The sequence below is a fragment of the Xiphophorus hellerii genome, chromosome 23 (genome assembly GCF_003331165.1).
Source record: "Xiphophorus hellerii strain 12219 chromosome 23, Xiphophorus_hellerii-4.1, whole genome shotgun sequence".
In the NCBI taxonomy this organism is placed as follows: Eukaryota; Metazoa; Chordata; class Actinopteri; order Cyprinodontiformes; family Poeciliidae; genus Xiphophorus; species Xiphophorus hellerii.
Genome location: NC_045694.1, coordinates 26,529,769 through 26,546,238, shown reverse-complemented (window position 1 = coordinate 26,546,238; position 16,470 = coordinate 26,529,769). Strand labels below are relative to the sequence as shown.

At 41.1% G+C, this 16,470-nt stretch overlaps 1 protein-coding gene across 1 annotated transcript in view; it reads left to right on the top strand.

Annotated features, from left to right (window-relative positions):
* pigg (phosphatidylinositol glycan anchor biosynthesis class G (EMM blood group)) overlaps positions 1–16,470 on the top strand; it is a 114,636-nt gene that overhangs the window by 92,307 nt on the left and 5,859 nt on the right. Inside the window, exons 11-12 of the mRNA XM_032554954.1 lie at positions 129–438; positions 6,549–6,712. Coding sequence (XP_032410845.1) covers positions 129–438; positions 6,549–6,712 — 474 coding nt within the window. The remainder of the gene's footprint in view (positions 1–128; positions 439–6,548; positions 6,713–16,470) is intronic.

Genomic DNA, 16,470 nt, shown 5'->3' with positions numbered 1-16,470 from the left:
CACGTCGCCGAGTCTCTTAACCCAGTCACCCGAACATTGAGCGAGACGTTTTGTCGGGACTAATCGATGCGGCTGTCCTCTTCCTGCTGGAACAGAAGTGACGAGCTCTGTCTGCTCGTCTTTCACAGGGGAACGGTGGAGGCACGCTTCGTCTACGTCTTCGTCCTGGGCATCCTCTTCTCGGGCACCAAGGACCTGCTGAGATCCCAGATTGTCACGGCAGATGCGAAGCTGAAGAGCAGGGGGTTGTGGGAGATTTACAGTGGCCTGGTGCTGCTGGTTTCGCTCCTGTTTCGGGCCCATAACCTGCCGGTGCTGTGCTGCGGGCTCCTCATCCAGACGCTCATGGCTCAGTTCATCTGGAAGAAGCTCCACTACGACGCGGCCCAGACCACCATCATGCACTACTGGTTTGGCCAAGCCTTCTTTTACTTTCAGGTAAGCTACAAACCTTTGTAATTTTTACAACTTTTCCTTTACAACTGTGTTTGTTCCCACCTCCAATCTTCACTGTCTCTGTGGTGTTTTTGGCATTTCATCCTTATTTGTTTATTTTTTCTTCCTATGTGTATTTTTTGGGTTGGTGAACACTTCATATCATTAACACCTTTAGAAATATGTTTACTATGAGAAATTGTGATGTATTCAGATTTGTCCGGTGAGGATGAGGAAGTCGGAACAGCTGAGTTCAGTAGCTGGGAGACCTTACAGACTATCACTCTACAGTTCATTCATCAGTTCAAATGAACTAAAATGCTAGCAGCTATCAGATAGACATCGTAATTTGTCCTCCACTTCTAGCCAACTCTCTTCCTCTGATGGTCAGTACGTCTCTTTTTCCTTTCCTTGAATCCAAGCTGCTGATTTATTTATTTTTTTACAGTCCTAGGGCTAAGGTTTTTTTCTAAGGGAGAGATTGATTGTACCGGGTGAGGACAGATTCATCCTCCGTTACTTTGCTCCAAAAGTGCTCGCTGTATCCTGTCTTCATCTTCCATTTGTGGAAATCTTTCCTGTTTTTACTGGGCCTGACCCCAAATTCTCTTTTAGTTTCCAACACATGGGTTAAAATTTTTTAAAAGGTTACATTGAACATCAGTTTTCTTACTTTCAACATTTATAGTTTCTTGCTCTTTAATACACGTATGATGATATACTTAGGCAAAGATTTTTCTCTCAAAGTGCCTTTGGGTTGTTGTTGGGATTACTGAACAAAATATAATTAACTAACCTTTTATTGTTCATCCATTTTAAGTGCAACAATGTAATTAAAGAGCAGCTGAAGGTTGCATTGGTAGAAAAATGTTATTATGATTTGATTCTATGTAACATGAGCAAACGTTTTAGTGAAGCTGCTCTGTTCGCTAAGGTCAAATTGAACTGACTTCATTAGGCTTTTGAATTTTTTAATTTTTTTTTTTAGAGACAAGGCCAGTATATCTGCAAAGCGCATTTCTACAAAGAAATTCAAAATGCTTTACGCAATGAAAATATAAAAAGGCAACAAAATAAACAAAAACAACTAAAGGAAAGTGATGAAAAGTTGGAAAACAGACTCAAATTAATGATGTTCCAGCTGTTATTCATCAAATCAACTCTAAACAAATGGGGTTTTAGCCTTGATTTAAAGGAACTCAGTGTTTCAGCTGTTTTGCAGTTTTCCCTGCGTTTGTTTGAGAAAGAGCGGGAGTTTCTTAAAGAGACAAAGGCCCAATTTCCAGGCGTTAAATTAGGAAGTAAAATTAGTTTCAAGTCATATTTGATGTAGTATGTTTTTAACAACGGAAGTTAACACAGCTACTTGATTATGCTATAAAAAGCCACTATGTGCCTGGAAAACACATTTAAAAGTTTCCCATTTCTTTAAAAAAAAAAAAAATCTTTTCAATAACATCAAGTTTAATATAGTTTATTTCTATCACCCCAATTAAAACAAATGTCATTCCAAGTTGCTTTAGAAGACAAGTCAAGCTGATATGCAGAAATATATAATCCAGTCCAATCATATGGAGAAATTCAAACTCAGTTAAATACATTCCCAGTGAATCCCGCTTGCGTTGCACTGCAGCCAGATTCATTTCTTCTGCCGGCTGATTAAAGGTTTTCTCAGGAGGCCTGTAGCAGATTGAATCAGTTTCTATTGACGCAGCTGTGCATCCGGACTCCTCGCCTCCTCATGCAACAGGTTGATCAGGTGGTCGAGTGTTTTCGTCTGACTTGATGATCGATCAGACTCTGTAGGCGTTCAGGAAAGCTGAACTGAATTGAATTTCAGCTTTCCTGAATAAACCTGTAATAAAAAGCTAGACCGTGTTTGAGGAGCACCTCTGTTCTCAAATGAACTCCGTCGCTCTGGTAGAAAGTCCAGCAGGGGAAAGCTGGTTTCTAGGTGATGCTTCCCGATGCCCAGTGTGCCTTTAGAGGCAGACAGGACTTCTTCATTTCAGCTCAGCCCACAGCAGGTATTTGCTTCGCGGCTGTTCGTCGTCGTCGAAGGAACTCGCACGTTGCGAACAGTTCAGTGACCCTCGTCGTCTCGCGGGTCGTTAAGGCCGTGATGGGCTCGGGATTACTCTGTCGCCAGACAATTTCCCACCTCTGTGTCCGGGCTTGTAATTATAGAGCTGTGAGGAAAAAAATGTTCTCCAGAAGGCACGACCCTAACGGGTTCGTTAAGGAGCAGCATGTGAAATTTAGGCTGGGATGATACAAAAGATGTCGTCAGGCAGAAAAGTTGGATAATGTAGAAACAAAAATATCATCACCAATCTGATTAGAACTTAATTGGTGGTCGCTGGACTCCAAATGAATCCTTTTTTAGGGGTTTCTAACATATTAGCAATGGTTCGTCAATATCTGTTTGCTATAAAAGACGCCAGAGCATCATGGGAAAAATTCCAGGTAAATTCATTCCCAGAAACAACAGAGTGATGAGATGACGACACAGAGTGGTATTTATGCAGCCCGTCGTGTTTCTATCAAGACAAAGTGGTGCATGAATATAACCTGGAAGTAAAAGGATATGTTGTTTTGAACATATTGTTAATGAGTAGCTGCATGTGTCTTTAAGGGGATGTCTGCTTGGCGTTCTTTAAAAAATGGCTCAAGGTCAGTCAGATTATACTGAGAGCGCCAGAGAACAGGGATTTTTAAGTCAAGAAAGGAGAAACGCACACTGCTGAAAAAAATGAAACTAGTACAGAAGTAGAAAAGTAATATTTAAATTCCTGCCAATGGCAAGAACACAAATTGTAGACTGAAAAAAGTGTAGGTGGAAGAACAGGCTTGTTATGCCTTCACTTTGTTGTACATAAAGCGTAATGAAAATCAAACCTGATAGTGCAGTAGGCTGCGGTTGATTGGGGACAAAAATTTAAACATTTGTTTCATTTTCAGCTGCTGTAGTGAACTTTCCAATTAGTCAAACCGTCCAGACTAATGGAAAAACGTTTTTACCTCCTCGCCTGTGGAGGCGCTACACCAAGAACAAGTGAAAGAAATATGGAGTTAAAATAGTCTCAAAATATCTGTGCATGTGTAATTTTTAATTTTTAATCCATGAAAGGCTCTTTGTGTGTAACTTTGGATCGTTGTATCTGTGAAGCATGATTTGTAAACTGTAAAAAGGAAAGTTTTGCGGAACTCCTGGTACTGAAATATGTGGTCAAATGCATACACAAATGTTAAGAAATTACAAATACAAAATAAAAGCACACACCCACAATTACAATTTCTATAAACATTAAATTCCTACACACAAATATTTTAACTTCAACAGCAGAAATCTGATAATTACAAATTCAAACCTTCTCCTAAATTGCTCCCGCTAACAGAAAAATATGAGGAGGACAGAGTATCAAACTACCAGACATAGAAAACATACGACCACATATTTACAAGTACCCGGAGTTACGCACAAATTTTATTTTTTACGGTTTACAAATCATGTTTTACAGATACAACTGTCCAAAGTTGCACACAAAGATGCTTACACAGATTACAAATGCAGTATTACACACCCACAAGTATTTTGATTCTATTACGACATGTAAACAAATGTAGAGCAGCATCAGATTTTAGCGGTTGTAGGACTGTTTGTTTTGGTTGTATTTACCCAGAATGCCCTTTGCTGTGGCTTTGCTTCCTGCTTGTGGAGCGCTCTCTTGGCGCTATGCATTCGCACCGCTCCAGAGTTCACTTCAATCGATCCGGGATGTGGGATTTTTGGTGGACCAGTTTTTTGGTCCATTCACCCTGTCCCAAACAAACTGGACTTTCTAGCCAAACACGTTAGATTATACCCAAAGTTTTTTGTGGCAGATTCTCAATATGTGGCTGTATATTTAGCTGTATAGCTTCCTCTACTATCAGAAGCTTCCCCATTCCTCGTGAAGAAAAGCACGACTCTCCCACCACTGTGTATCAGTTCAAGTGGACAAGCGAGTTTCTGCAGGTTTCCACTTGTCTTGTACTTTTTCTGTTTACAACACAGACCAAAAAGAAATGTTCAAAAGCAGATTTCTTTACAACCTAACCCGACTTTAACCTCTCCACAACGTCATCCTTTATCTGCCGTGGCGGGCTTCATGGACTCTCTCTAGGTGACTGTAGAAAACAGGATTTTAATTTGTGTTCTGCGTAATAAAAGCAGTATAAAACAGATATAGATTTGTAGCTCCACTATGACAAAATGTTGAAGCTAATGTGAAACTTCATCTTGGGGTCTGTCATCTGAAAACCAGACGATGCGGAAAGCAGCAATAAAGGCAGAAATTTGCATTTTTTCCCCACTTTTTACAGACTCCATCAAACAGATGCATCATCCAGCCCTGCTGGCTCACGCCCTCCATTTGAGGTGCTTTTTTTTTTTTCTTTCTCCTGAAACATCCCGCTCTTCTACATTTTCAAAAGCAATAAATATTTGCCGTTTGTGAGCGGGGAAAGAAATGACATTGAAAGCAAAACAGTGGGACTTCCAACCAGAAAGCAAAGAAGAGAAGCATCTATATGCAGCCTCCAACCTGCTCACTCACAGCGACTGTTTGTTTACAGCCGAGCCAGCTGTTTGCGTCTTCTCCCTCCCTGATCACAGACGTGCGCGCAGATGGAGAAGAAATTGTTAGTTTGCGAGACGCTGCCCGGCAGATCGCCGCCGCGTTTGCGTTCAGACAGAGAGTCTCGTTCGGATCTTCACAGGTTTGGCCGGTTTGGGAGCAGGAAAAGGGAGAAACAGACGTTCCTGACAGAAGCACAACCGGCTCCTGGATGCAATTATCGTTCATTGTAAACTGAAATCAAAATAAAAAGGTGGTAGTTTGTGTATGTAAAACAGCGTGTTTTTGCTTTGGCTTATGTGGGAAAGGATTTAATTGTAATGTTTTAAACGGAGCTGTAAAGGTGCGCAAGATAGAGCAGGAAGATGTGAACATTTGTTGAACTGAAATAAAGTGATGGTAAAGGGCAGCTATTATGCAAAATTCACATTTTGCGGAATTGTTTACTTGCATTTGGGTCTTCCTACTGCTTCTAAAAACAGTCCAAGTCATTTTTGTGACAATAACTTCATGGTTTCTTTTGGTGTCTGGAAAATGAGCCGTTTCAAAAACCTTCTGATTGTGAAGCTACAACCGACGAGCACTGCACTGTCACCTAGCAACGGTTAAAAGAGCCATTGGTCAGCTTTTTTAACCGCTGTACAGCGGCCACTGGTAAAGACAAGTGTTTTGTTGTTGACATATCATTCAGAAACAACTTGCTGCATTCCTGTTGGTTTCGAAGGAGGCTCCACTTCTGCTTTTCAAAGATGTGCCGTTGTCCAATCGCGCATCTCTTTGCAGCCGTTTTCACATGTGGGTGTAAATGTTGAGTTGGGGGGCGTGGCCAGCAGCAGCTAACTTGGATTTGAAGTGACCAGATGTAAAACATCTCTTCTGATAGTCAGAACTGACCAGAATGAAATCTCATTATCTCAGAATGATTTTGTGTAAAAATATGTAATGAACATGTCTTACATAAGCAGTTGACCTATCCTAACCTGTTGAAGGAAGCGTAATAGGTCACCTGTGTTTCTAAAGCAAAAAAAAATGCTGCTTTTGCTTTAGAGAAATGTAGTTGTAAATGACTTATCTGCTTCAAAACAATTGCGAATCTTTCTTTTTTTTTCATGCTTTCAAGTTTTTTAGACTTTTGTGTCTAATATGCTCTGTACTATATATATAATTCGGAAATGTTTTTGTCAAGATTGCTCCCTTTTTTGTTGTCGTTGGCAAATATACAAGTGAACATTTCCAATTTGTCCTGAGTGGTTTAACCTCCAGCCCAGTTCCTCAGAGCTGCGCGTGCTGATCCGGTCAGGGACGCAAAAACAACTGGCTCGCCGGGAAGTCGGCAGCGTCTCAGAGTGACTCCTTTCGTTAAAAAGCGAAAGGAGTCGTCTGTCCTTTAAGTGCTTCCAGCCACAGATCTTCGTGTGCACTTGTTTTTGTCTGTACGCAGTCATTTCTGCGCTCTCATCAGGGCTCTAAAAGGTTTGCTTTGTGCACCCGCAGGGCAACTCCAACAACATTGGCACCGTCGACATTTCTGTGGGCTTTGTCGGTCTGGAAAGCTACATCGAAGCGCCTGCCATCTTTTTAACAGCTCTCAGCACTTACGCGGGTCCCCTGCTCTGGGCCTGTCACCTCGTCTGCTACCTGAGCTCGGAGAGAGAAAGGTAAGTGTCACTTACAAAGTCGATACATGGCAGAGATTTTTAAGTGTTTGGCGCTGGAGCCCCAGGATTCTCATGGATAGAGGGGGAAGCGTATAAACTTTTCACATAAAACTCAGCTGCGTCTGCAACTAAATCTTATTAAAAAAAAAAAAAGGAAATTGAAGTTGGTTGTATTGAGGTTGGTTATTTATTCTCCTGTGAAACTATAAGGTTAAAAGTCCCTGTTACCTTGTACCCAATATGTATCAGAAAATGAATGAACAAAGTTGCAGTTGTGGAAAATATTTTCTCTCTTTTTATTTTCGTCTTAATTTCAGTTGAAGTTCTATCTGAATCTGGATTATATCAGCTCAGAAGATAATCTAATCTTTATAAACTTTTCACATAAAGTTTATATATGTAAACATCCACTCTGCCGATGATTTGTCAGAGTTGATGTGAGCCGAAACGCGAAAGTCTGCAGCTCAGCTACATGTTACGGTTGTCAAAGTCAAGCTAGCATAGCTGACCTACTTCCCTCTCCCTCTCTGTTTTATTTTACTAAAACTTTTTCCTGACCTTGTTATCTAGTTTTTGTCGTGCTGACAATTAGTCCTGCATCTCTTTTTCTTTTATATCTCACACATACATTTAAGATTTAGCTCGTTATCTTGACAGCTCAACAGATAAACCAGTGATCGTTTCGGTTTTGGAGCAGTTTCCTCTTGCCCGGCTGACGTCACGCTGCAGCGTGTCCATAGTGGGTTCCACTGGTTCTGGTTCAGGTTGGAAAACAGTTTGTTGGGATTCACCGACATGCGCTCAACACTGTTTGTTGCACAATGCTTCGTTTTTGTCCGACTTTAAATCCCCAAAATACTAGAACGACTCAACTGAACTGCTCAAGCCCTCCTTTTGTGTATTCCATCTTTTCTTCCTTCAGGGCTTTCTCTTCTCTTTTCTCTCTGTTACCTGAATTAAGAGGCTACAAGCTGCACACTTTATTTGTAACTCTGTGTTGTTGCTTTTTTTTTTCACATTTCCAACCTGCCACAGTTTGTATTTGTAAGCATAAGAAGTGTGGTAGCCTTCGCTCACCCAACCGAAAAGCAGCGTGCCGCCACTTTATGCTTCACACAGCTGGAGAAAACAATAAAAAAACACCTGCCTGTTCTCTGGTGTCTCCTCTGAACGGACTATTAGCCCCGGCTGCTAAGTTGTGTGTGGAGGTGGTGGAGGATGATGGGTGGAGCGGGGAGCTGTGATTATTTAAATAATTACTGACTGAATGAGGAAAAACACAACACATTCATTCCAGTTGAAACACACCGAACTGCCTTCACACTTGAGATTTTCCCAACAGCCTCAATTTTAATTCTTACTTTGAGGTAACTTATGAAGATTTTCTGAAAAATATGATTTTTATAACAAAAAATAACACAAAAGTTAACATTGCACAGCATGGCACCTCATCTGGAGAGAGGCCAGTAACTAGGTAAGTGTGTGTGTGGGCGTGTGTGTGTGTGGACGTGTGTGGACGTGCGTGCACGCAGCCAATAACCAGGGCTCTCCCGCAGCGTGAGGCCCCCATGCACAGTGCTGAGTGATGAGGCTTGAATCTGTCCTAACAGCTGTTCTGATGCCGAACGCCAAAACTAAAATGAAGCGAAAATAGAGACAAAGATGCTCCGGGTGTGAAATGAGTCAGTCAGTCTTTAAAATGCCAGGAACAGGAATGAGAGGCTGCAGACTTCTGGTCTGATCAACAAAGCGTTTCAGCACCAGTGTTGTTGGCGCAAGGTGAGCAGGACCCACAGGTTCTGTCCATCAGTCTGTCCATCTATTTACCCATTTATATGTCTGTCTTTTTGAATTTTTCATCCTTTTATTCTTCCTTTTGTTTATCCAGCTGTTTAGTTATCTTTTCCTCCAGAGTGTCGGCACATCCTTAAAAAGTCTTAAGCTTTATGTATCAGTTTTAGCTTAACCACGGCTCTGAATATGTTAGGGACTTTTTCAGTCCTTTTTTTCAATTTCAACTCCAGTGGTTGACGATTAATCGATTCCTAAGGATTAATTGTTTCAGCCTTTGTCACATGTAGGGTCATTTTTGAGCGTAAATTCTGGCCAGTATAGCTTCATGAATGTATATTCTGTGCTGTGTATTGTAAGCCTGGCGGGTCACCAGGCTTTACTTGCTCCCCCATCAGACTAAGTGATGTTTTTTTTATTTATTGGATGACTCAATGGGCCAGGTGTGTGGGGGCGCTCACCAATCGCGTCGTTTTGTACCTGCCCTGTTGGCCTCGCATGCCATTATTTCTAAATTATGATGCTGACTCGTGCACCTCTACATTTTTTTTTTTACTTTTAATATTTTTTAATACAAAACCACTGGGCTGCTGGTGGACCTCCCTGCCACCGGTCTACCTCTTTCAATTGGATAAGAGAGCGTCTCGCGCACATTGAAGATGAGTGGACGTTCCTTCCAGTAACATCAACCCAAACTGCGTCACTCGGTGGAGTTTGAAGGTAAAAGCTCAGCGTGGTGTCATGAAAATTGTCGGATGTCTGAAAGTAACTCGAGGAAAAGGAAACCGTAGAAGCACGGGAACCAAAGGCATTTCCTCTCTGGTGCAGATCAGATTCTGGGAGATCTGACATCTGCCGGTGTCAGATCGTTTTCTGTGGTTTCATCAGAATCCTGACCGTCGGTTTCATTTAGCGAGTCGTCCCCGAACGCGGCTGCCTCCACAACCCGACTGCAGGAGGTTTCCCATGTTTCCTCTCCCGGCAAACGTCACATTAAATCCAGCTTTCATACGTTACACGCCGGATTACAGCGGCGGGCAAAAAAAAGAGAGCGTCACTCCTTATTATCCCTTATTACTCGCAACGCAGCGCTCCCCTGCGGCGGCCCCGGCTGCATTGTGCACTCAGAGGTATTGTGACGAATGAAACAAAAAATAGTCCGAGTTCATTAAGGATTCACTCTGCGGCATCAGCAGATTGACCATAAAGGAGGGGAGGTGGAGGTACTGGATCAACGGCCGCTCTGCTGGTTTCCTGCAAGCTGTGTCGTTATTTACACAAATCGCTGCTTTCATCTGTGAAAGACTTTGTATTCTGACAGAAACCCGAGCGAGAAAAGGAAATATTTAACCGCTTCATTCAAGTTTTGTTTGTTAAAAAAAAAAAAAAAAACTTGAAAAGCCAGTGGCAGATCCACAGTGAGTGGGTTTTACTGACCGTATCTATTATTCATCGGTTTTCCTTTGAGTTGGTCTTTTCAGCGCTTCTTAGAGCGTTTAAGTTGTTTTGTAAAGGTGGAAACCAGCGATATTTGTCGTGCATCTCGTTTAGTGAGTTGGTAAAAAAAAAGAAAACAGTCTGGCAGATAAACCGGCTCAAAGAGATTATAAAGCATTCATGACTCAGCAGGAGTTTTTGGAGTGACTCACCAGAGGAAACTTTCAGCTGCGGCTCGGCGGACTCCGGTAGTTTTGGTTCTGCAGAAGCGGACTCGCCGAGCCGGGGCGGGGCTGACATCACAGCTGGGAAAAGAGTCAATAATAATCCAATCTGAGCTGATGGCTGAACCCATCGATTGTGGCGGAAAGGTAGGAATTGACGGAACATGATGTCATTGAAGCCACACGTGTTTTAGATGTATTGATCGTAGCAGGAAATCTGATCAATTGATATCTAATTTCAGCCTCTGCATTGAGATTGGATTAGATTAGAAATATCTAATGTTATGTTTTCATTTTTTTAGTTGTTTTTTTTTGTGCTGGGTGATATTAAAAATTGAAAAATCAAAAAAAAAAAATCTACCGGAGCCAATTCCCGATTTTGATAGATTTTTTTTTTCCCTCACTTGCTTCCTTTTCTAAAAAAGAAATGACAGAAATGCTTTTCAAAAAGTGACTTTTGTAATTATGCCTTCTGTGAGCTGTGCGTCAGAGTATTAAGGCGAACATTTCTGCTCAAATATGGGGATACAGTTGCAATATTAGCAGAATAAATATGCAATTTTACCAGAAAAACGAAAATTTTAATTACGTAAAAAAAGTAGTTTTAATGAGAAAAGAGCTTTGAGTTTTTGGTAGATCTTCCTTCGAAACAGACACAGCGGTTTCTGTGATTGCCTCAAGGTCAGGGGTGGGCAACTCCAGGCCTCGAGGGCCGGTCTCCTGCAACTTTTAGATGCATCTCTACTTCAACACACCTGAGTCAAATAATGAGGTCATTAGCAGGACTCTGGAGAACTTGACTGCACTTAGGAGGTGATTCAGTTATTGGATTCAAGTGTGTTGGACCAGGGAGATATCTAAGATTTGCAGGACACTGGCCCTCGAGGACCAGGATTGCCCACCCCTGCTCAAGGTTATGATAGTTTGATGCTGATATGTTGAGTGTTTCTGTTAGGTATTATCTCTAAAACTTACACTAACGTATAACTTCACAAGATGCTCAGCATTCTTCATCTTATTTTATTGTTGTTTTTGTACTAGTATTAGTTCCACTGGTAGATTAAATATCTATTTATCAGTAAAATAATCTGCCACTACAACTAGCTCTTTTTTGTCAAAATTAAGGAATTATTGACGTAAAACAAACACTCATATCTTGCTGAAAAGTTACTTATAAGTTATTTTATTATTATTTTAAGTGCACTAACATACTTGCACTAAAAACCAGGCCAAAAGCACTTGGTAAGATTTTGTGTTTTTGCGGCGCATCTACTCCGGCGCCTGCTGTGTCATTTGTTTGTGCAGATTTAAAGCAGCCTTCCTGTCAGCAGCAGAGCACTTCCTGTTCCAGGTGGTAATGGAGGAGGCGGTGTGGGAGGAGGGGGAAGGTGCACTTCAGCTTCCAGCGGGGTAAAAACTCCCATCAATACCGGAGTGCTGTGAGGACAGTTTGCTTCAGACTCCTGAGGATACTCAGTTGCTAATGGGCCTTCTTTACGACGCTCGCTCTGCATCGGGGGGGTTTTTTTTTTTTTCTTCTTTCCATGAGTTACTTAAAAACGGGAGACAATTTCCACTACCTCCTCCTCCTCGATAAAAGAGGGGAGAGGCATTGCAGCGTCCGCAAGCCTCTTCTTCTCCTTCCCCTCCCAACACATTGATGCAGAGGTTGTTTACTCTGCGCCGGTCCACAGGTTATTTTACCTCCTGCTGTTATGATGACTCATCAGTGTGTGTCTCACCAATCAGCATCAGATTGGCACAAACACACGACTGGATTCAAACTTGGAAAAAACTGAGAAATTGAATCAGAACATAGATTGGCCCGTTGAGCTCAGGGTGTGGCGATAATCGACAATAATCACTAGAGGTGTGAGGTGCCGCCTGTTTCGATATCGATACTAAGTAAATACTGGGACCGTATCGCCAATGCCGATACTGATGCTTTTTAACCAAGTTTGATATACCATTAAACTTCTCACCTTTGGGTGCTTTAGTACACTGAAAAAAACATAATCTTACCAAGTTCTTTTTTTTTTTCTTTAAGTTTTTAGTTCAAACATTTTTGTAGACTTGAAATAAGACACAACTAACTTACAAGTAGCTTTTCAGCAATAATTGGGAGCTTGTTTTCAGTGAATAATTCCTGTGATATTGATAAAGCAGTACCAGTTCCACTGGATTATTTAACTTACAAGACATTTTTAATATGTCAAAATGAAACAATCTGCCTGTTGAACTGGTACTGCTTTATCAATATTACAGGAATTATTCACCTAAAACAAGCTCCTAATTCTTGCTGAGAAGTTACTTGTAAGTTAGTTTTGACTTATTTCAAGTGCACTAACGTAGCTGCACCAGAAAGTAGAACAGAAATACTTGGTAAGATTTTGTGTTTTTGCGGTGTGGATCTTTGTTTGAATTATTTTTTGTTCAAACCTACAACAGAATTTGGACAACGTTTATAGCTGTTTAATAAATGTTTTACTAACATCAGCATGATTTGTGTGAAAAATGTCATTTGTGAGCAAATCAAAAGAAAATTAAGGTCGGGTTGAGAAACTACGATACAAAAATAAACAAGTTTCGAGATGGAATCTGAAACTGAAGTACCAACCTCAGCACACCAATACTGATCCGATACTGATACCAACTTGGTATCGATATATTGGATCATTCTTCCCACCCCTGTAATTTCAAGTAAAACTTGGCAATAAGGAGTTTCCTTAAACTAATACTTGGGTAAAACACCTTTTGATTTAAATTCAGCCGTTAGTCATCTTTTTAGCGATCTGTTGCGTCCCACATATTAATCTGATAACATTGACCTCTTTATTGGAGCTCGTCAGGCTGAAGTTCCTCAGATTTCTCTGTGAGGAAACCAAATGTTCTCTTCTAAAGACTTCAAGGCTCCCTGTCAGAGTTAAAAGAAAATAATTCAGTTTCCTAACAGCCACCTGAAGGTTCAGCACCAGAACTGATGGGTGTTAAAAGCTTTAGCCTGTCAGAAAAAGTTTAAGTCTGGGGTTTAACATGCCATAGTACATTTGTCCAGAGGGTTTTGGGAGGTTTTTGACAGACCTGGACATTTTCTTCTGTCTGTCTGTCAACTTGACTCCTTAGTTTAGTTCTGGAGATCTCATCAGATTGTTGTCTTATGTGGAACACAAGCAGTTTCTTTACATTTTAAGGGCTTGACATACCTTCAACCTCATGGAAAATCACCTATTCATTCTATTTTTAGCGCCGCTAACAAAGCATTCCAATCATACCGTTTTCACTTCAGCCTCCTAGGGGGCGATGATGTGCTGATATGTTTACACTGAAGAAGAGAATGTTGATTCAGTTTTTGTTAGATAAATAATCCACACTTACAAAAACAATATTTTTCTCCTCACTAGGTTTCTTTGAAACTTGTTCTTTTTTGTGTTTGCTGCCACCCTGTGGATGGGAGTGTTATTGTCATTAGCTTTGTCTCCATTACAAATGTGCACAAAGGTTTCTCAATATGTTTTTCTAATGCCATAGAAAACCAGAGTTTCACAACTGTGACGTTTTCGTTAAATAAGAAACGCGATTAAAATCACATGTTTTTTAAATGCGATAAATCATTTCAAAACGTCATCCTCCGATCACTTCCTGTTGATTTATTCTTTATGGTTTCTGCCAGTAGCAATATCCAGTTGTTAATCATGTGACTTGTGTGCTGCAAAAAAATTGTTTTTTAAAATAAAACATTTTTTATATCATCAAAAATCTCATCCTGGCAGCAAAACTCATCAAAAAGTCAAAATTGGTGCGATTCCATTAAGCGAATTTACTTTCAAAATGTCAAATTGCACACAAATTGCTTTGGAAACGCAGCTACTGCCAGATCATATCTAAAAATCTGGATTGCATATTCCATTTGGCATAATTACTGATAAGAAAACACACACAGTCTGAATCCAGTGTTCTTTCAGTCTCACTGTCCAGCTCCAGTCTCTCCAGTTTGCCGGTTTCACCAAGCTGTTCCCGCTCCACAGTGAGATCAGAATATATTTCGGTCATGAAGGATGTCTCTGTTTCTGCAGCTAATCGCGGCCTTGATGACCTCGCACGTACTCCCGACTCCACCGGAGGACTCTATGAATTTCTAGAGTAGATTTGTTCTTTGCTCTTTTATTTGTCTTTCCTTTTTCTCATGCAGTAGCCGTAGAATAAACCTCGGCCTGTGCGTTCTCCCGACTTCCTGATCGGGCCAGATATCGATCCCCACCCATGTTTGCTTAATCGCCGGTATCTTCTCTGATGTCCTCGCAAACAGACTCGCTCATGTTCCTCTAAGTATCTGCTTTTTCCGTTTAAAACAGAAGTGGTGTTCTTCAGCTTGTCATGCAGTGCTGGTCCTTTGAGTGGGCTTGCGCTTTGCGTAGGCCGTGGACTGGTGAGGAGGAACCCTCAGGATGGAGCCGTAATCTAAGAAGCTCCCCCAGCCCCCAAAAAAGAAGAAAAGAGCAGGACACGGCACTGCAGGCCTCCTGTCTGTTGTTACACACACCGTTTCCCCTGTGCTTGTAAAGACCTGCTAGAGGGGGGGAAAAGCTACAAATGTCCAGATGTTTTACACGGTTGAAGTCCCCGATTAAAACTAGGAAAAAAAATACCTTTGCTGCTTTTTTTTGTTGTTCTTTTAGCTGTTGGTGTGCTGTGTCAGCACTTGTTCTTTGTTAGAAATGAACAGTAGCAGTCGGCACAACTCTGAACTCCTGGGGCTGATAATGTGGACCACGTTTAGGCATTCCTCTCCAGAGGAACCAGCTTTTGGACGCGCCTGTGCTCTCCGTGTTTCAGTAAGGACTGAATCTTAGGAAGCCTCAACTGATGCCGTTAGATTTTTACCTCTTCTAGAAGATTTTCAACTTTTCAAACTCAGAAATGTCTTTTTTTTTTTTGTCCTAGAAAATTTCTGAGTTTAATCTCAAAATTTCTGAGTTTTTTAAAGCAAATTTTAAACATTTCAAACTCAGAAAATGTCCTGTTTTTGGCTGAAATTTGTTCCTCTGTTGTCTATCCACATGGATCCTAATATGCCATCATAATTGGTCACAACTTGTATGATGCGAAAAGGTTTTTTCACTGCAATTCTGTGAAAAACACAAATTTTGATACAGCAGAAAAACACTATCGAAAAACGTGAGTTTTTTTTTTTTTTTTTTAATGGCCGTGTTTCCATTAAGCAAATTTATTTTTCTAATTCCAGTTTGCGCAATTATATGGACAATGAAAACGCAGCGACATCTGAGCGCCACACTGCCGGATAGAGCATAATAAGAAAATTAAAAATAAATTAAAAAACTATAGAGAGGAGAACAAGGCAGCCGACTGGAGGACAAACTTCCAGAGGATGAAAAACTTTGATGGAAAGCAAAGACGCACTAAGCTGCTTTACGTCTCAGTCTAATTCATGAAAGATTGTTTGATCATTAACGGTGAACGGCCTAACTCATATTTCTCCCTCTCTCTCTCTCACACGAGAGAGAGAGAGTCTGATCCAATTATCTTCCCACAATAATGCAGATTGCCGGCAAATTCTGATTAGGAAGTTAATGACTTTAAAACCAGCAGGAGGAGACGACGAGACGCAGCCAGGAGATTAGGAGCGGAGGACGTAAAGCCAAACACACAAAGTTTTTCTGTGTGCGTTCATACCTAAAATTCATCTCCGAAACACTATTGTAAATTAGCAGAGGGTGTCAGCTAATCCCAGCCGGCAGCGTCCCAGCTGAGGGGGAGGAGCTGCGTGTCGCCTCCTGAGAAAAGACGGTAGGTAGTCGAGCTCGGAGGAGGACAGATACGTTCACATACACTCTGACCAACAATGAATCAAGCAGTGAGCAATACCTCCAACCATTATTAATCTGCTGTACACAAGAAAAATAAAAAAAATTAAAATGCGCTCATTCAACTGTTACTGTGCTGTCCTCACTCTGTTTGGCAAGCTGTGATTTACATGTGCTCTGCACGCCTCGGCGCTCAACCAGCCACATCTCAAATAGTTCTAGTTTTTTTCCCACAGATTTTCAGTTGGATTCAAGACACGTCAGAGACTATATTTTCTTTCTCAGAAGTCAGTCAGGGGTTTCTTTGGCTCTCTGTTTGGGATCAGAAGCTGCATTTCCATGGACCATTTGGTTGCGCAAATTGGAATTACGGAAATAAATTTGCTCAATGGAATTACGAAAAAAATTAAGCAAAAAAACTTGTTTTTTGATTAAAAGATTTTGACGTGGTTTTACGGCTTTTCGCCAAACTGCAATGGAAACG